Source organism: Nomascus leucogenys, chromosome 6 (assembly GCF_006542625.1).
Source record: "Nomascus leucogenys isolate Asia chromosome 6, Asia_NLE_v1, whole genome shotgun sequence".
Classification (NCBI taxonomy): domain Eukaryota; kingdom Metazoa; phylum Chordata; class Mammalia; order Primates; family Hylobatidae; genus Nomascus; species Nomascus leucogenys.
Window position 1 is genome coordinate 84,165,318 of NC_044386.1, and position 20,228 is coordinate 84,185,545.

Below are 20,228 nucleotides of genomic sequence, written 5' to 3' on the forward strand. Positions count from 1 at the left end.
AACACAAGAGGGAAGTGCCCTTCTCATCCCTTCATATCAAGGGGTCCATGATACCAACATGAAATACACACATTGGGCCGGGCATGGTGGCTCATGCCTGTAATCCCAGCACTTCGGGAGGCCGAGGCAGGCAGATTGCCTGAGTTCGGGAGTTCGAAACCAGCCCAGGCAACATGGTGAAACCCCGTCTCTACTAAAAATACAAAAAATTAGCCAGGCGTGGTGGTGGCTGCCTGTAATCCCAGCTACTCGGGAGGCTGAAGCAGGAGAATTGCTTGAACCCAGGAGGTGGAGGTTGCAGTGAGCCGAGATCGTGCCACTGCACTCTAGCCTGGGAGACAGAGTGAGACTCCGAATCAAAAAAAAAAAAAAAAAAGAAATACACATATTGAAAATTTATATTCACTGAGATTTGACCACTGTCAAGATGTAAAACACCGTTCTACTGATTTTTATGACCCACTGATGGATTGCAAACAGGACTTCAAATAATCTGACCTTAATACAAGGCAGGAGTAGAAGCTCTGGGGCATAAACATAGTATTTGCAAGTCTCCCTCCTTTTGCTTCTAGGCCCCAGAGACCTTCTTCCTGTCCACCCCCAACCCAGGCCACTTCCCTCTACTCCCTGCAGACCACATCTGCTCTTAATCTGCCCTAGAAGGTGAGGAGGTCACTTCCTAGTGACATACACTGGTCACTTGGTCACCTGCTTCTTCATTAGCAGCTGTATCAAGGGAGGCAGATATCTAGAACCTTCTTAACTGTTCTGGAGGCTACTAGTGCTATACGACCTCACCATACATGTTTGAATTAATTTTCAGTTGATAAAATACTTTTCCTGTAGGTCCAGTCCTCTCAACCCCTGCTGAAGTGGTCACGGATTATGATGCTAGTTTGTCCTGTGTGAAAGTGGAGGCTCAGAGAGGGGGAGGTAACTGGCCCGAGACTCCAGAGCTGAGGGGTGCTGGAGCTGGCATTTGAATTTTGGCATCCCGACTCCTGCCAGCCCCCCTGAGGCTAAGTGGGCAGCAGAGTGGGTTATCCCTGGGGTCCATTCATCATTTATGTTGTTGTATCCATGGGGAGGCTGTGTTCTGGGTCCCGAACACTCGCTGTTTGGGAGACTGGCAGTGTGTGAAAAGGGCCTCCCTTCACAGACTGCAGGGACCCTCCTGCACTTGTTTCCAGGATGGCCTGACCTTACTGCACTGCGCAGCCCAGAAAGGCCATGTGCCTGTGCTGGCGTTCATAATGGAGGACCTGGAGGATGTGGCCCTGGACCACGTAGACAAGGTGAGAGAGCCTCAGGGCTACTCATCATTCCCATTGGGCGCGGGGCTCCTGGGGCCACTCTTGCCCACTGGGCTTACCACATTCCTTGGGTGCATCCTCTGATCTGTGGGCATATTGCACCTGGCCTGGGGAGCCGCTAGTTGGGAAGAGGTGTTGGGGCACAAACGAGCAGAACACAAGCAGAACATAGTCAGTTGCTGCAGAGAGGCCCAGATCAAGGACTAGGTGGGTTAGAAAAGCAAGCCATTGCTTCTGCTTCCTGGAGGAGGTGGCATTTTGTAAATAAACTGGATTTGTGGGTAAGATTGGAAATCAGGGGTTGGAGGGGGCACCAAATGGAAGAGTGAGGCTTGTGGGAGCTTTAGGGACAGGAAAGGGCTCTCGTGTGAGTTCTGAGGGACTGGAATCTTAGGAGGGAAGGTCTGATGGGTGGTTGGGGGTCCCTCTGGCGATCTCAACTCCCATCCTCAAGAATCTGTTTATTCATTAGGCAGCAAGGAGCCACCTAAGGGCTTCAGCCAGGGAGGGACCCCAGCAAGTGGCTCTTGTTGGGAAGTTGGGTCTGGGCTTTCCAGGCAGAGTGTGGGGAGGCAAGGGGAGAGGACAGTGTCTGGGGCAGGAGAGGCCACTGCAAAGCCAGAGTGGTTGGGGAACAGAGGCCAGGTGGGCAGAGGCAGGTATGCCCACTGACAGAGTGAGGAAGGCTCACACCGCTTCTCCTCCTGGCCAGCTGGGGAGGACGGCGTTTCACAGGGCAGCTGAGCACGGGCAGCTGGATGCTCTGGACTTCCTCGTGGGCTCTGGCTGTGACCACAGTGTCAAAGACAAGGTACTGTGTCCGTGAGGCTCTGGGATCCTGACCAGGGTGCAAAACTTGCCACCTTCCAGGCTCTGGCTCCTCACCTGTGTCCACGTCCGACTCCCATTGTTTTGTGCTGGAGGCCATGCGGCCCAAAGATGAGAGCGTATTTAGTGTTCATCCAGCAGGCCCTTCACCAGCATGTGCAATGGGCCAGCCCTGTGCTACAGTTTGGTGGCATAAAGATGCCCAAGACACCGTTTCTTACTCGAGGAACTCAGTGCCACAGTCATAGTAAGGATTTCTGATCTGACGTGGCTGGCCAGGGTGGCGGACCTGGAGGGTTGGTAGTGCTGCCTGGAGTGGGTTGAGCAGGGCTGTGATCTACTGGGGTTGTCTGTTGTTGGCAGATGTGGGGAAGTGTTAGGGGGTGGTAGCCACACATCTGCTCGACTATGGTTATGGCAGGAATAGGTTGGGAGCATGGGGGAGGCAGCATATCATTCAGGGCTTATGAGCAAGATTTCACCAATCTGAGAAGGGGTAAGGGACGGGGACTGGAGGGTCTACCCTGCAAATGACTCTTATCATTGGACCCTTGTGAATCATTAGGCAAAATATGTCATAGCAAATTCTCTCTTTTTTTTTTTTTTTTGAGACGGAGTCTCGCTCTGTTGCCCAGGCTGGAGTGCAGTGGCGCTGTATCGGCTCACTGCAAGCTCCACCTCCTGGGTTCACACCATTCTCCTGCCTCAGCCACCCGAGTAGCTGGGACTATAGGCGCCCACCACCACACCTGGCTAATTTTTTTTGTATTTTTAGTAGAGACGGGGTTTCACTGTGTTAGCCAGGATGGTCTTGATCTCCTGACCTCACGATCCACCTGCCTCAGCCTCCCAAAATGCTGGGATTACACGCGTAAGCCATCATGCCCGGCCTGTTACAGCAAATTCTTTTTTTTTTTTTTTTTTTTGAGACAGAGCGAGACTGTCACGCCAGGCTGGAGTGCAGTGGCGCCATCTCGGCTCACAGCAAGCTCCGTCTCCTGGGTTCACGCCATTCTCCTGCCTCAGCCTCTCTGAGTAGCTGGGCCTACAGGCGCCCGCCACCATGCCCGGCTAATTTTTTTTTTTTTTGTATTTTTAGTAGAGACGGGGTTTCTACTAAACCCCGTCGTGATCCGCCCGCCTCGGCCTCCCAAAGTGCTGGGATTACAAGCGTGAGCCACCGCGCCCGGCCCATTACAGCAAATTCTAAATGATGCCTCCAACAAAGAGATTAACTCCATTATTAATCTTCTGGGAAATGTGGTTGGCCAGGATAGAGGGAGTTCTGTGTATAATGAAGTGATGGAGAGCTCACACACAAATGCACTGCAGGGTTTTGGAACTTGAAGGCGTCTGAATTCAGCCTTCTCGTTTTACAGCTGTGGAAACTGATGCCCAGAGTCACACAGTAAGACACAGATAGAGCTGGATTTGGAAGCAGCATCCTAATGCATAAAGCTATCTTTCTCCCCTTGCCAGGCTGCCTCCTGGGTTGGACCACCTTGGGTTCTGCACTGAGTCCATCCATACTCATCCTTTTGGGCTGAGCAGGTCCTGCCCTGTGCAAGGCACTGGGCCAGGAACTGGGCATACAGAGAGTGGGGAGGGCAGTGTCTGCCAGGACTGGCTAACCCAAGAGGCAAAATGATCACACCTCAGGGCCCGAGGAGAGCATGAGCACCAAGAACAGAGAAAGACAAAATACAGCTTTGATGAACTTCTCCAGAATCTTGCAATCAGAAATTTTGCAAAGAAGCTTTTAAAATTGCATACCCCTGTTAAGTTTTGTGTTTTCAGAATGGGAGTGTTTTCATTTTCAGTTTCATCTGGGGAGGGGGGCACAGTAAGTTTTTCAATGCCTGATAAGGGGGATAGGCCTCTTAGAGTCAATGACAACACAGGTCACTCCATGTGTACTCTAGAATGCTAGGGGCGCTTTGAGAGCCCAGAGAGAGCTATTAACTCTGCTTGGAAGGGCAAAGTGCTTCTGTCAAGACCTCACAGAAGTGGAGATGCTGGACATCCCCAAGGTGGAGGGGAGAGGGCCCCGAGCCCATGCCAAGGCTGCCTTCTGCCCAGCTCTCCTGTCTCTGAGCCCCCTGCCCTGCCCAGGGAAGTGCGAGTGCCTGTCAGGCATCCATGTGTGCCACTTGCAGCTTCAAATGGCAGGACATGGATATTTATAACCCAGAAGGAAGAAGAAAGCCCCGCATGGTCTCTACACCCTGCTAACTGGGGGCATGTTTTGACCCTTCATGGTTCACCTGCTTCCTGCGTGTCTCTGAACACAGAGATTTCACGCTGTGATTGCATTTCCCACCACTTGTCCTGGCTCGCAGCAGCCAGCCTACAGGCTACAGGCTGCAGAGAAGCTGGCAAGGAGAGAAAAACAAAGCTGTTGAAGGCTTTTTAACATTATTTTAAAATTTTATTATTTTTAGATGAATTCAATTTTTTTTTTTTTGAGACAAGATCTTACTCCGTTGCCCAGGCTGGAGTGTAGTGGCATAATCACAGCTCATTGCAGCCTCAACTTCCCATGCTCAAGCAATCCTCCTGCCTCAGTCTCTCCAGTATCTGGAACTACAGGCACGCACCACCACATCTGGCTAATTTTTGTATTTTTTGTAGAGACGGAGTCTCACTATATTGCCCAGGCTGGAATTCCTGGGCTCAAGCTATCTATCTGCCCACCTCAGCCTCCCAAAGTGCTGGGATTACAGGTGTGAGGCACCGTGCCCGGCAGGGGGATCCCTTTAAAGGACAACCCCAAGCAGGCTGACCTCAGCAGGGGCCACTTCTGATACAAAGTACGTTGCGCCCTCTGCCCTGCCCAATGCAGCTGCTTCTCTTGGCTATGTCACTGTCACCTTTAGACTTTCCAAGTGCAAAGCAACTACCAGTCCTCTGGCCCTCAAGTTCCAGGGACACATGTCAGGCTTTCCACATGATCACCTGGAGACCCTCCTACATTATTGACTCATTGAACAAATGTTGGCCATGTGCCCCAGGCCCTATTCTAGGCACTTAAGGAAACTTCAGAGAACAAAATAGATGCCCCTGTGGTGCTTATGTTCTAGCAAGAAGGGTCAGACACATGGAACCAACCCAAATGCCCATCAGTGATAGACCGATAGATAAAGAAAATGTGGCACATACACACCATGGAATACTATGCAGCCATAAAAAGGAATGAGATCGTGTCCTTTGCAGGGACATGGATGAAGCTGGGAACCATCATCTTCAGCAAACTGTCACAGGAACAGAAAAACAAACACTGCATGGTCTCCCTCATAAGTGGGAGCTGAATAATGAGAACCACATGGACACAGGGAGGGGGACAACACACACCAGGGCCTGTTGGGGGGGGCAAAGGGAGGGAGAGCATCAGGACAAATAGCTAATGCATGCAGTGCTTAATACCTAGGTGACGGGTTGATGGGTGCAGCAAAGCACCAGTGCACACGTTTACCTATGTAACAAACCTGCACGTTCTGCACATGTATCCCAGAACTTAAAGTAAAATTAAAAAAAAAAAAAAAAAAAGAGACAATAAACACTAAGCACTCAGCCAGTGACAGAGTGTGTTAGCAGGCGATCCGTGCAGTGGGGAAAGGAAAAGCAGGGCCCGAAAATAGGCTCTGGAGGACGGAGGTGGTGTTTGTAGTTTCAGTGTGGCCCGGGCAGGCCATGCTACTCAATGAGAAACTAACGTCTCAAGCAAAGATTTGAGGGAGGCAGGTGACTGAGCCAAGCAGCTGCCTGGAACAGCCTGAGCTCGGGGGAGAGTTGCTGGGGCCTTGAGCAGTGAGAAGAGATAGATCTGGGGGACCCGAGGAGGGACTGGCTTCAGATGGGCACGTGGAAAGTAGAATTGGATTTGTTTAATTTTTAAGCAATGTGCCTGCCTTGAAGTATAAGGAAAGACCAGGGCTTGGCCCTTGAATCTGCCCCTGGTTATAGTTTTTGGCCCAGTTGTCAGGAGCAGGGTGGCACTGACCCAGTGTGCATGGCTGCAGCTCATCACAGGTCTGTGATTCTGGGACTCTCTGGTCTGCTGGCCTCTCAGGAGCCCTTTTTCCTGCAGGAGGGGAACACGGCTCTTCATCTGGCTGCTGGTCGGGGCCATATGGCTGTGCTGCAGCGACTTGTGGACATCGGGCTGGACCTGGAGGAGCAGAATGCGGTGAGTCACCACCCGGGGATGGCGAGATGCGTGACCCTTGCTTGCTCTCTGCCTTCGAGGAACCCTCACCAGTCCATGGTGAAGTCTAAAGCCAGGAGGCTGAGGGCATGATCTTGAACCGAGAGCCCACCAGGGAAAGACAAGCGGCAGCACTGAACTCCAGGCTTAATGGTGGCACTTGGCATGATGCATCACCAAAGAAGTGAGACAGAGAGTGTGTGTTCAAAGAAGGGAGATGTCGCCATGGACAGGATGGTGAAGGAGGGCTTGCTGGAGGCGGAGGAAATAGAGGGGAGGGGCTGAGACAGCCTGACGGGGGCAGAACATGAGCAGAGATGTGGAGCCAGGAGTGACTATGCCATGTGTGTGCTCCACAAAGTGAGGACTTCAAGGGTGGGGCTCATGGGATCACAAACAAGAAAGCTCATTGTTCCCAGGGGCAGGGCAGTGGAGAGCTCAAGGGGCCCTGGGGCCAAGGCACAAGGGGCATCCTCTCACCATGGGATTGGGGGTCACTGGGCCTCCCCACCATCCTCATTGCTCTCCTTGTGTGTTGCAGGAAGGTCTGACTGCCCTGCATGCGGCTGCTGGAGGGTCCCACCCTGACTGTGTGCAGCTGCTCCTCAGGGCTGGGAGCACTGTGAACGCCCTCACCCAGGTAGCCAGGCCCTCCCAAGACTGCGGTCTGCTCTTGGCTGCTGAGCCATAGCCGTGTTGGCAGTAACGGCCACAGTGATTCCTGAACCCTGAGTGAAGAGAGGCTTCAAGGCAGCAGGCCAGGTTCTGATCTCGGCTTCTCCACTGCTGAGCCCTGTGACCTGGAGCAAGTTACTTAACCTCTCTGAGCCTTGTTTCCCAACTATAAAGTGCAATGACATTTACTTTTTTACATTGTTGTGAGGATTAAATACCTAACACAGTGCCCAGGACATAATAGGGCCCAACACCTCAACACTTGTTAGTGTTTTTTTTTGTTTGTTTTATTTTTTTGAGATGGGTCTTACTCTGTTGCCCAGGCTGAAGTGCAATGGTGTGATCTTGGCTCACTGTAACCTCCGCCTCCTGGATTCAAGCAGTTTTCCTGCCTCAGCCTCCCAAATGGCTGGGACTACAGGCGTGTGCCACCACCCCCGGATCATTTTTGTATTTTTTGGGTAGAGACGGGGTTTCACCATGTTGGCCAGGCTGGTCTTGAACTCCTGACCTCAAGTGATCCACCTGCCTCAGCCTTCCAAATTGTTGGGATTATAGGCGGGAGCCATTGCACCCGGCCCTGTTAGTGTCTTCTATTTGTTGGGCTCTTGATCATTCACAAAGCCCCTTCATAACTGTTACCTCAGAAAAATTCCACCCATTTTGCAGATGAGAAAACTGGAGCTTTGAGGGCACTTTCTCAGGGTCACAAGCTAGTATGAGGCAAAGCTGAGTCTCAAAAGCCTTTTCCCCTGACTCCAGAGCTCCCACCCACTGATGAAGCTTTTCCCCTGACAGAGCTGGGGCTTGGGGTGTGACCCTGGATGAACCTCTTCTCTCTCCCCTCATTGTAGTCATCAATTCCGCCAGTAAAAATTCTCCTCTATGACCTGGAAAGCGGGGTTATGGCCTTTCTTTAGGTAGTGAGTTTGTGTTTTTGCTTTGCTTTTTATTTTTGAATCAGTGAAAAATAACCTTTCTGGCTGGTTGAATGGCTTCAGGTTCTGGAATTCTTGCTTTGTTCTAAATGTCAATAGTATAGCAAAAATATTAATAATAAATAATACAATATAAATAATAATAGCAAAAATACACAGGCAGTTCAAAAACAGAGAATTAAAATGTTATGCAAAAAAATATTTATTTCCCCACTGCTTAATTTGACTGGCTTTGAAAAGAAAAGTAGGCTGGGCAAGGTGGCTCACGCCTGTAACACAGCACTTTGGGAGGCCAAACCTGGAAGATTGCTCGAGTCCTGGAGTTTGAGGCTGCAGTGAGCTATGATTGCACTACTGTACTCCAGCCTGGGCGACAGAGTGAGACCCTGTCTCAAGAAAAAAAAAAAAAAAGAGACTGGGAAGGTTGCACCCAGCTGGGTGGCCATTGGGTGGGGGCTGGAGCTGCTCATCACACCAGGCCTTGTGCTCCAGCCTCAGCTTGCGGTTTCTGGCAGAGGCCACGTTCCATTTCAACACTCCCACCCCTCTCAGAATGTCATCCACAGGGTCTTGGAGGAGGTGCCAAGCCCACGGTGACTGCATTTCCCACCGGGAGATGGACTGAGTCCCACACACCCCAGGTACTCACTCAGCTGGGACTTTAGCAGGGTGGCTAGCTAGTCCTGGTTTGCCCCATACTGTCCTGATTTTAAAATGGAAAGTCCCATATCTCAAGAACTCCTCAATCCTGGGCAAACTGAGACAGTGGTGGGTCACCCTAGTGGGGCCTGCCTGGTGTGTGCCTTGTGCAAGGTGATCACTGGGCCAGGTTGGGCTCTGACTGAAAGAGAGCCCTTTGAGGCCCACCAAGATCAAGCCTCCATTCTGGCCCTGCCAGGATCCTGTTTGGATGCACCAAGACCAGCTTGTGCTGGGCAGTGCATGCTGGGTGGAGTTTGCTCTGTATTGGCAAATCTTATTTGTCTTCCTCTTTAAAAACCACCTCCTGGCCAGGTGCGGTGGCTCACACCTGTAATCCCAGCACTTTGGGAGGCCGAGACAGGTGGATCACAAGATCAGGAGTTCAAGACCAGCCTGGCCAACATGGTGAAACCCCGTCTCTACTAAAAATACAAAAATTAGCTGGGCGTAGTGGCAGGCACCTGTAATCCCAGCTACTCGGGAGGCTGGGGCAGGAGAATTACTTCAACCTGGGAGGTGGAGGTTGCAGTGAGCTGAGATTGTGCCACTGTACTCCAGCTTGGGTGACAGAGTGAGACTCTGTCTCGGGAAAAAAAAAAGAAAACCACCTCCTTAGAGTCTATCATCTGCATGTTTTTACCAGCCATAGAACTGGGCAGGCTTTGGTCTACATTCTTGAGTTTGTGATAGGAGGTGAGGAAAAGACTGAGACCATAGTGAGTTCCTTTTACTGGTCACGAGGCCTGGGAAAGTCATTGATTTTTCCAGCCTCAGTTAAATGGGGATAATACTCCCAGGGTGTTGTGACACTCAAATGGAAAAATGAATCTCAAAGAGCTTTGCAAACCTCAGTAGGAGGGGTCCTTGTGATATTGCATTGATGCCTGTTTCCTTCTAGAAAAACCTGAGCTGCCTTCACTATGCAGCCCTCAGTGGCTCGGAGGATGTGTTTCGGGTCCTCATCCACGCAGGAGGCTGCACCAATGTGGTTGATCATGTAAGTATGGCGTGAGTGTTGAAGGGGGGTCTCCGTTGCAAAGCCTTCCATGAGCACACTGATGAAGCACAGGGAGAAACAGGCACATCGGACCCTTGGGGTTGGGGTGCGGACCAGGAGTAGGGGAGCTGGCAGCACTTAGGAGAGTGAAATACTGTTGCAGCTGTAATAGGATTAGAAACCAAGCTTGCTTGCAATTCCTCTGAACTGAATTATCAGCTCCTGTTCTCTGCTCATTTATGCATTGGGGCTTTTTTTTTTCTTTTTCTTTTCTTTCTTTTTTTTTTTTTGAGCTGGAGTCTTGCTCTGTTGCCCAGGCTGGAGTGCAGTGGTGCAATCTCAGCTCACTACAGCCTCTGCCTCCCAGGTTCAAGTGATTCTCCTGCCTCAGCCTCCTGAATAGCTGGAACTAGAGGCACACACCACCATGCCTGGCTAATTTTTTTTTTTTTGTATTTTTGGTAGAAAAATACATGGGGTTTCACCATGTTGGCCAGGCTGGTCTTGAACTCCTGACTCAAGTGATTCGCCAGCATCGGCCTCCCAAAGTGCTGGGATTACAGGCATGAGTCACTGTGCCAAGCCTAGGCATTGGGTTTTAGTATTAATCTTTTATGTTGCCTATCTGTCCACTTAATTGTTAATCTTTTTCCTGTTATACATTTGGCCCACACACAGGAAGTGTATAATCTTTTGGTTAAAACACAGACTTTGGGAGTGCAGTGGTTCACACCTGTAATCTCAGCATTATGGGAGGCCGAGGCTGGAGTATTGCTTGATCTCAGGACTTCAAGACCAGCCTGGGTAACCCAGGGAGATCCATCTCTACAAAATGTTTTTTGAAAAACTGGCTGGTCATGGTGGTGTACACATGTAGTCCTAGCTACTTGGGAGGCTGAGGCAAAAGGACTGCTTGAGCCCAGGAGGTTGAGGCCACAGTGAGCCATGATCACACCACTGCACTCCAGCCTGGGCAAGAGCAAGACTCTGTCTCAAAAAAAAAAAAAAAAAAAAATTGGGCTGGGCATGGTGGCATGAGCCTGTAATCCCAGCACTTTGGGAGGCCAAGGTGAGCAGATTGCTTGAGGCTAGGAGTTCGAGACCAGCCTGGGCAACATGGTGAAACCCCATCTCTACAAAAAATATAGACAATTAGCCAGGCGTGGCCGGGTGCAGTGGCTCACACCTGTAATCCCAGCACTTTGGGAGGCTGAGGCGGGCGGATCACGAGGTCAGGAGATCAAGACCATCCTGGATAACATGGTGAAACCCCAACAAAAAATTAGCCAGCTTGGTGTCAGGCACCTGTAGTCCCAGCTACTCAGGAGGCTGAGGCAGGAGAATGGCGTGAACCTGGGAGGCAGAGCTTGCAGTGAGCCGAGATTGCACCACTGCACTCCACCCTGGGCGACAGAGCAAGACTCCGCCTCAAAAAAAAAAAAAAAAGAAAATTAGTCAGGCGTGGTGGTATATCCTTGTAATCCCAGCTACTTGGGAGGCTGAGGCACGAGAATCACTTGAACCCAGGAGGCAGAAGTTGCAATGAGCCAAGATCGCTCCACTGCACTCCAGCCTGGGCAACAGAGTGAGACTGTCTCAAAAAGAAAAAAAAAAAAGTAGTGGGAGTTTCAAATGGTAACTATCTTTCTAGAAGGCAAGTTGACAATAACTATCAAGCTGAATTAAATCATTAAAATTTGAAAACAACAGGCTTTGGTGTTAGGCCTGGCTTTGTATGCTGGTACTACAAACTAAATAACCCTGGGCAAGCTGCTTTGACCTATTTGGGCCTGTTTCCTTACCTATAAGTACTGTTATTATTATTCCCATTACATAAACAAGGAAACATCTATAGTTTAAATCAGAAAGGGGTCATTTCTTACAACTAAAACAAGTACTATATTTAAACTTATTATAAAAACAACATTACACAATTCATTGGAATATAGAGAAGAAAGGCATCCTTGATTCCAAAGCCCTAGAAAAGCAAGGACTTTTTTTTAATGCCCTCCCATTTTTCCCCATGTAAATAGTATCACCTCCAGCTAGAAAGAATTCAGGCTAAATGCTTACATGTTTCTGCTCATCAAGACATGAGAATCCTGATGCCAGCCCAGTGGTCAAACTATGAAGTTTTCCTGTTACCCTCATTTAGTATGTTGTTTTCCTTTTCATTTTAGCTGTTTTTGCTGCCTATTATTTATTTATTTGTGTCACTTTTATTTGTTGTATTTGCGTTGTTTTTAGTACCAAAAGTAACTTGCTGGTAGTAACAGTGTCAAAAGACACATTCATAAAAAGTGAAGGTGTTGCCAGGTGCAACATTATGCCATTGTGCTTAATGTTGGTGCAGTGGCTCACACCTGTAATCCCAACACTTTGGAAGGCTGAGGTGGGAGGATTGCTTGAGTCCAGGAGTTCAAGACCAGCCTGGGCAGCATAGTGAGACCCCATGTCTACAAAAAAAATTTTTTTTTTTTTTGAGATGGAGTCTCGCTCTGTGGCCCAGGCCGGAGTGCAGTGGCGCAATCTCGGCTCACTGCAAGCTCCACCTCCCGGGTTCACGCCATTCTCCTGCCTCAGCCTCTCCGAGTAGCTGGGACTACAGGTGCCCGCCACCACGCCCGGCTAATTTCTTGTATTTTTAGTAGAGACCAGGTTTCACCGTGGTCTCGATCTCCTGACCTCGTGATCCACCCGTCTCGGCCTCCCAAAGTGCTGGGATTACAAGCGTGAGCCACCGCGCCCGGCCTCTACAAAAAATTTAAAAATCAGCTGGGTATGGTGGTGGGTACCTTCCTATAGTCCCAGATCCTCTGGGGGCTGAAGTTGAAGGATCACTTGAGCCGAGGAGGTTGAGGCTGCAGTGAGCTGTGATCACACCACTGCACTCCAGCCTGGGTAACAGAGTGAGACCTTACCTCTAAAAAAAATTAAAATAAAAAAAATTCCCACAAATCATTTCAAAGTTAAAAAACAAATAACACAAAAGAAAAATGGCCAAAGGTTATGAAGAGACATTTGGTAGAAAAGGAAACACAGAGGATTCTTAAGAGAAATGCAAATTAATACTACATGGAGATATAATTCTTCACTCATTAGGTTGGCAAAAATCCAAAAGTTTTGCCAAGTGGGTTGACAAAGCTGTAGGGAAATAGGCACCTTCATATATTACTGGAAGGAGTAGAAGTTGGTACAATCTGTTCAGAGGGTAATTTATCAATATGTATAAAACATACAAATACATTTGCCCTTTGACTTAACAAATCTAGGAATTTATTCTACAGATATACTTCCACATGTATGGAATGATAATATGTACAAGGTTTTTGCTGCAGTATCATTTGTAATAGCAAAATATTGAAACCCATGTTTAACTAGGAGACAATGTAATAAATTATGGCCCATCCATGCAATGGAATACTATGTAACTATAAAAAAAGAATGAGGACGGCCGGGCCGGGCGCAGTGGCTCACGCCTGTAATCCCAGCACTTTGGGAGGCTGAGGCAGGCGGATCATGAGGTCAGGAGTTCGAGACCAGCCTGGCCAACATACTGAAACCCCGTCTCTACTAAAAGTACAAAAAATTAGCTGGGTGTGGTGGCACACGCCTGTAGTCCCAGCTACTCAGGAGGCTGAGGCAGAAGAATCGCTTGAACTCAGGAAGCAGAGGTTGCAGTGAGCCGAGATTGTGCCACTATACTCCAGCCTGGGGGACTGTGAGACTCCATCTCAAAAAAATAAATAAAAATAAAAATAAATAAGAATGAGGACAGTTTTCAAAAAATGTACTTATATGGAAAGACCTTAAAGATATAGTTATGTGAACAAAGCAGGTACAAATTCTCTACTACTAGGAACCAAGATTCTTTGGGAAAATGGCTAAGTCTAGGACTAGGGCAGGAAATACTAATATATAGGGTGAGTCTGGAGCATCTTGTAGTGCCAGAAAGTAAAGGAGCACTCCATTAAAAAACGATGATTAGGCTGTGTCAAAAGGACACAGGGGCCACCGGAGAGAGCTCCCAATGGTCAACTCTGAAACTACTTAAGCAATAAAATAAAGTAGTATTGGATTGTAATCCAAAGTATAAAAAAACTGTGCGTCCATACTGATATAAATAAATGATTGAATAAGTAAATGGAGGAGAATAAACAAATATCCTATGCAGAAGAATTTCAAATAATTTAGGTAGATACCATGCTCTCAAGGAGGTGAAGCAGAACCTCCCGACACCTTAAGTACAGGCTGTGCATAGTGACTTCCTGCCAGAAAGTGCAGTACGGGAAGGAGAAAAGAGTCACCTTACTGTGGGGAAATCTGACAAACACTACCTCAGCCAGGCGGTCAAGGCCAACATCAACAGTGATGAGTCATGTTGGCAGTATTTACCCTGGATAATGGTGTGACGAAAATGATACTTTATCTCTGTAATCCTCCCCCAAACTCCTAACCCTAGTCTAATTCCGAGAACAACAGCAGACAAATCCTGGTTAAGAGACATTCTACGAAATACTTGACAAGTAATTCTCAAAATGTCAAGGTCATCAAAAACGAAAGTCTGAGAAACCAGCACAGCCAAGAGGAGCATTCGGAGACATGACAACTAAATATAATGTGGTATCCTGGATGGGATCCTGGAACAGAAAGGATATTAGGTAGAAACTTAAGGGCCAGGCGCAGTGGCTCACGCCTGTAATCCCAGCACTTTGGGAGGCTGAAGTGGGTGGATCACTTGAGGTCAGAAGTTTGAGACCAGCCTGGCCAACATGGTGAAACCCCATCTTTACTCAAAATTAAAAATTAGCCGGGTGTGGTGGCGGGCGCCTGTAATCCCAGCTATTTGGGAGGCTGAGGCAGGAGAATCACTTGAACTCAGGAGGTGGAGGTTGCAGTGAGCCGAGATCGTGCCACTGCACCCCAGCCTGGGCAACAGAGAGAGACTCCGTCTCAAAAGAAAAAAAAAAGAAACTGAAGACTCTGAATAGAGTATGGATTTTAAGTTCTAATAATCAATTGACATTGTCTCATTAATTATGACAAAAACATCATACTAATTAAGATGTTAGCAGTAGAGGAAACTGGATGTGGGGTATGTGGGAACTCTGTTATCTTTGCAGCTTTCACGTGAAACTAAGTATGTTCTAAAATAAAAGTTTAGGCTAGGCATGGTAGCTTGCACCTGTAATCCTAGCACTTTGGGAGGCTGAAGTGGAAGGATTGCTTGGGCCCAGGAGGTCAAGGCAGCAGTGAGCCATGATCTTGCCACCGCACTCCATCCTGGGTGACAGAGCAAGATCCTGTCTCAAAACAAACAAAAAAGACAGAAAAAGTTTATTAAAAACTGCAGAATAGGCCAGAAATGGTGGCTCACACTTGTAATTCCAGCACTTTGAGAAGCTGAGATGGGAGGATCACTTGAGGCTAGGAGTTCAAGACCAGCCTGGGCAACAAAGCGAGACTGTCTCTACAAAAAAACTTTAAAATTAGCTGGGCTGGAGGCACATGCCTATAGTCCCTGCTACTCCAGAGGCTGAGGCAGGAAGATCATGTGAGCCCAAGGGTTTGAAGTTGCAGTCAACTGTGATCACACACTGCGCTCCAACCTGCATGACAGATCAAGACCTTGGCTCTAAAAAATAAAAAGCAAAAAAATATAAAGCTGCAGAACAGTGTAATATGCTTCAAAAAGAAGGGTGGGAAGACCATGAAAATATGCCCAGCTGATTTTTATTGAAGATGCAAAATCAATTCAGTGGAGGAAGGTTTGATAGCCTTTTCAACAAATGGTACTGAAGCAACTGTACATCCATAGGCAAAAAAAGAGCCTCAACTAAAACCTCACACCTTATACAGAATTAACTCAAAATGGATCACAGACTTAAATGTAAAACTATAAAGCTTTTAGAAAAAATATAAGGAGGAAAATTTTTGGATCTAGGGTAAGGCCAAAGAGTTCTTAGACTTGACACTAAAAACATGATCCATAGAAGCAAAAATTTGATTAATTGGACCTCATCAAAATTAAAAAATTCTGCTCTGCAAAGGATCTGTTAAGAGGATGAAAAAACAAGCTACGGACCAAGAGAAGAGATTTGCAAATCACATATCTTATAAAGGCTAGTGTCTAGAGTATATAAAGAGCTCTCAAAAAACTCAACAGTAAAAAAAAAAATGGGCAAAAGACAAGAATAGACATTTCACTGAAGAGGATATACAGATGGCAAATAAGCACATGAAAAGATGTTTAACATCATTAGCTATTAGGGAAGTGTAAGTTAACACCACCATGATATACTACTTTTCAGAATGGTTAAAATTAACAAAAATATTTGACAGATGGGAGAGAGAGCTTTAGGTAAGAGGATCCTCTCCACCATCCATGGTGGGGATAGGATGATTGATTGATTGATTGATAGATAGATAGATTTATTTTTTTTGAGACGGAGTCTCGCTCTGTCACCCAGGCTGGAGTGCAGTGGCGCGATCTCGGCTCACTGCAAGCTCCGCCTCCCGGGTTCATGCCGTTCTCCTGCCTTAGCCTCCTGAGTAGCTGGGACTACAGGCGCCCGCCACCATGCCCGGCTAATTTTTTTTTTTTTTTTTTTGAGGCGGAGTCTTGCTCCCTCCCTCAGGCTGGAGTGCAGTGGTGTGATCTCCGCTCACTGCAACCTCCGCCTCCCAGGTTCATGCCATTCTCCTGCCTCAGCCTCCCGAGTAGCTGGGACTACAGGCGCCTGCCACCACGCCCGGCTAGTTTTTTTTTGTATTTTTAGCAGAGACGGGATTTCACCGTGTTAGCCAGGATGGTCTCCATCTCCTGACCCCATGATCCGCCCACCTTGGCCTCCCAAAGTGCTGGGATTACAGGCATGAGCCACCGTGCCTGGCCTAGATAGATAGATTTTTTAGAGACAAGGTCTCACTCTATCGCCCAGATTGGAGTGCAGTGGTAGGATCATGGCTTACTGCAGCCTCGTGTCCTCTTGGGCTCAAGCAATCCTCCTGCCTCAGCCTCCCAGGTAGCTGGGACTACAGGTGTGCACCACTATGCTCAGCTAATTTTGTTTTAAATTTTTTGTAGAGACAGGGTCCCACTATGTTGTCCAGGCTGATCTTGAACTCCTGGGCTCAAGTGGTCCTCCCACTTTAGCCTCCCAAAGTACTGGGATTACAGGTGTGAGCTACCACACCTGGTCTTGCTATTTCTTTGTCTTCTTTTATATCCCTCAGTGATGTTATATAGCTTTGGTTTACCTTTGTCTTATTCATTTCTAATTACAGCCTTCATAGTTAGTTTATATTTTTTGGCTGTCACTGTGACTAGAATATCTTTTTTAAAATTATGTATCATTTCTTGTAAGCATTCAATACAAGAATGCTACTGAATGGTATTTTTGTCTTCTATATGACTTTATTCTAGTAGGATTTTTGTGGGAGAGGTGTCCTAGTCCATTTTGTGTTGCTGTAACTGAATACCATAGACTGGGTGACTTATAAAGAATAGAGATTTATTTAGCTCATAGTTCTAGAGGCTGGGAAGTCCTAGAGCATGGTACTAGCATCTTGTAAGGGCCTTCCTGCTGTGTTGTGACATGACGGGAGGCATCACATGGTAAGACAGAGCAACTGTGCTAGCTCTGTGTAACTATACAATTACATGTCTACAAATAATTTTTTCTTCAAATCTTCTTTTCTAATATTGATAACACTCCATACCCACTGGCCTAAACTAGTAATGGCAATAATGGGCATTTTTGTTTTATGTGTGTGTGTATTCTGTTCTGTAACCCTTTTATAGCTCAATACATGAGGATGTTTTCTACTGTTAGTTTCTAATATCAATTTTATTGGCCTTGTACTATTCCACAGTATGTGTGTCACTATATCACCTAGAGAGGGGGGAGTATCCCTTCTTTGTCATTTACTCAGGGGGCCACAGGAGACTATTGGGGATGGTGTCTTCCACTGTTGAAGGAGAGTTGGACTTGGAGTGAGGTATCTTTTCTGGTCCCAGCTGGCTCTCTCATTCATTCATTTTCTACACAAATAGTTATCACGTACTAGGTCCCTAGGTACTGGGGGTGGGGACGTGGTGGGAGTAGAAAGTCCAATAAGACATAGTTCCTATTAGCTATGTGTCCTTGGGTAAGTCACTTAAGTTTTCTGAACTTCAGTGTTTCTGTTTGTAAGGTGAAGATACTAATAAGAACACCATCCCTATATACTTCCTAGGTTGTTGTGTAGCTTAAATGAGATGTCAGAGAATCTTAAGGTATTGTTGCTAGGAGGGACCATGGTAAATATCACTTGCCAGATGAAGAGTGGCAGAGAAGGGAAATGACTTGCCCAAGGTCACATAGTGAGTTCCTGACATAGCAGGGTCTCACCCTTGGGTCTTCAGACCCTCACCCATCTAGAAGATCCGTTTGGGGCTCCAGGAATTCAAGCTTTGGGACCATAATTGCCTAAGGCCACCCACGTCATCCAAGAAGCTAAAAGGGCCAAACCCAGAAGCACTATACCCTTCCCTCCTTCTGTCCCCAGCACCAGCCTGCAGCTGGGCAGCCCTGGCAGGGACTCGTCGATTGATCTGTGTATCTCCTCCCACAGCAGGGTGCCTCTCCTCTGCACCTCGCTGTGAGGCACAACTTCCCTGCCTTGGTCCGGCTCCTCATCAACTCTGACAGTGACTTGAATACCATGGACAATGTAAGTGGCTACAGAGACCTTCCGGGCCCCAGGGAGCTTCTGGAAACCCTCCCAGGCTGGCAGGCTTGGCTGTGTCTCCTAGCATGGCCCAGAGTTGAGGAATTGCTTTTTTTTTTTTTTTTTTTTTTTTAGCTTTTAGAAGGTAATTTAAATAGTTGTTGAAGGGAATATCATTTTGTTCATCATTCCCCTCTTTTGAACATTTTGCATGTTCCCAAGTTTTGGCCATGGTCTATAACATTGCAGTGAACATCTTTTTACATTCAACCTTTTCCTTTCATTGCTTTTTTTCCTTAGGGAACATTCCCAGGGCAGGGGTGACTGAGGCAGTCTTGTGTAACAAGAGGCCTCTGAGTCCTGAAGCTGTGATAGTAAAGAGCCCTTTTAAATGCTGTCCCCACAATCTACCCATCAACCATATAATTCTCAGTACTAGCAAGGGCATGGCTCACAGAGCCACTGGGAGTTGAAAGCAATTTGGCAGAATATATCATATACCTTTAAATGATATGTATGAGCATTGCTGGGAACTGAGCCTTGAGAAACATATTAAAAGCTCATGCACAGATATTTACTGCAGTATTATTTATCAGTCTTCAATTTGAAAATGGCCTAAATATTTAATAATAGGGAAGTGGTTAGGTAAATTATGGCACAGACAAAAATAGGCTATTATGGAGTTATCAAAAATGGCGTTTATCAGAGTTTATAGTACACAAAAAGTGTCACGTTGGGGTAAAAAAAAATAAGATGTAAAATGTACATATAGGATGATCTCATGTATGTAAAACCAACAAACTAAAAACATTCTGCATTAAAGAAAAGACTAGAAGAAATATACTAGGATCATTGTGGGGGTTGACTTAGGGTAGTGGGCCACCCCTACGTGCTTTTCACTCACCTGTTCCCTTGGCTTCTCCCCTAGAGGCAGCAGACGCCCCTTCACCTGGCTGCAGAGCACGCCTGGCAGGACATAGCAGAGATGCTCCTCATTGCTGGGGTTGACTTAAACCTGAGAGATAAGGTACCTCTGCTTATAACCCACCTCATTTCAGGTTTTCATGGCTCCCCCTTTGCCAGAGACCCTGCTACGAATGCCCCCTCCCTCCTCCCTCTCAGGGTGTTCAAGGACTGTCATCCTTTCTATACCAGCTCAAATGCAACCTCCTCCAGGAAGCCTTCCTGACCTTCCACCACCTTCCCCTCTCTCTACTAAGGTCCCTCAGCCTTGGCCCACTCCCCTCTGGTATAGGCCTGTAAAATGATTGCTTTCTCTTTTATGACCCCCATCAGACTGTGACCTCCTGAGTCACCTGGTAGGGTGAAGACTTGGTATGAGGCTGGGAGGTCACAGGCGTATGAGGGGAGGGGCACCTGCACATGTGACTCAGCGAGGCCAGCCTAGGATGGTGTGGGGTAGAGCTGGGGGCCAGGATCAGATCCTGAAGCTGGACCTAGGAGGGGGCCCCCTGCTTTGAGCTAGGCCCCAGGGCAGCTGGCCAGATGTGAAGGGGAGCTTCCCATCTCACTGCAGGTCTGTGGAGCTAACTGTCTGGGAGGCCTGGAGAAAAGGAGGCCTGATGGGAGGTGGGCAAAAGGCAAAAGTGACATGATAAACCCAAGCCCCCATCTCTGGGCTCTTGTTTCTTCATCTGAAAAGTGGGTGGGAACCCCTATTTCACAGGGGATATTGAAAAGTTAATGAGGGCTGAGTTTCATAAGCTCTAAAGCTTCCTAATTTCTAAAGAAACACAAGAGGTGGTCACTAGAATTATGTATTGCTATTGTTTTATTCTATTTGTGACTTTTCCATATCCCCATCATGCCCAGAAAACCAGAAAACCTTTCTGCTCTCA

General features: G+C 47.5%; 1 protein-coding gene across 7 annotated transcripts in view; it reads left to right on the forward strand.

The window, feature by feature from the left end:
• The window catches only part of ANKDD1A (ankyrin repeat and death domain containing 1A), a 47,830-nt gene that overhangs the window by 19,076 nt on the left and 8,526 nt on the right, over positions 1-20,228 (forward strand). For 4 of the 7 annotated variants that reach the window (XM_030814557.1, XM_030814552.1, XM_030814554.1 and 1 more), the window contains 8 exons: positions 1,191-1,295; positions 2,026-2,124; positions 6,229-6,327; positions 6,887-6,985; positions 8,525-8,599; positions 9,559-9,657; positions 18,274-18,372; positions 19,298-19,396. In XM_030814557.1, coding sequence (XP_030670417.1) covers positions 1,191-1,295; positions 2,026-2,124; positions 6,229-6,327; positions 6,887-6,985; positions 8,525-8,599; positions 9,559-9,657; positions 18,274-18,372; positions 19,298-19,396 — 774 coding nt within the window. The remainder of the gene's footprint in view (positions 1-1,190; positions 1,296-2,025; positions 2,125-6,228; positions 6,328-6,886; positions 6,986-8,524; positions 8,600-9,558; positions 9,658-18,273; positions 18,373-19,297; positions 19,397-20,228) is intronic. The other 3 variants (XM_030814555.1, XM_030814559.1, XM_030814553.1) reach the window with 2 other exon arrangements.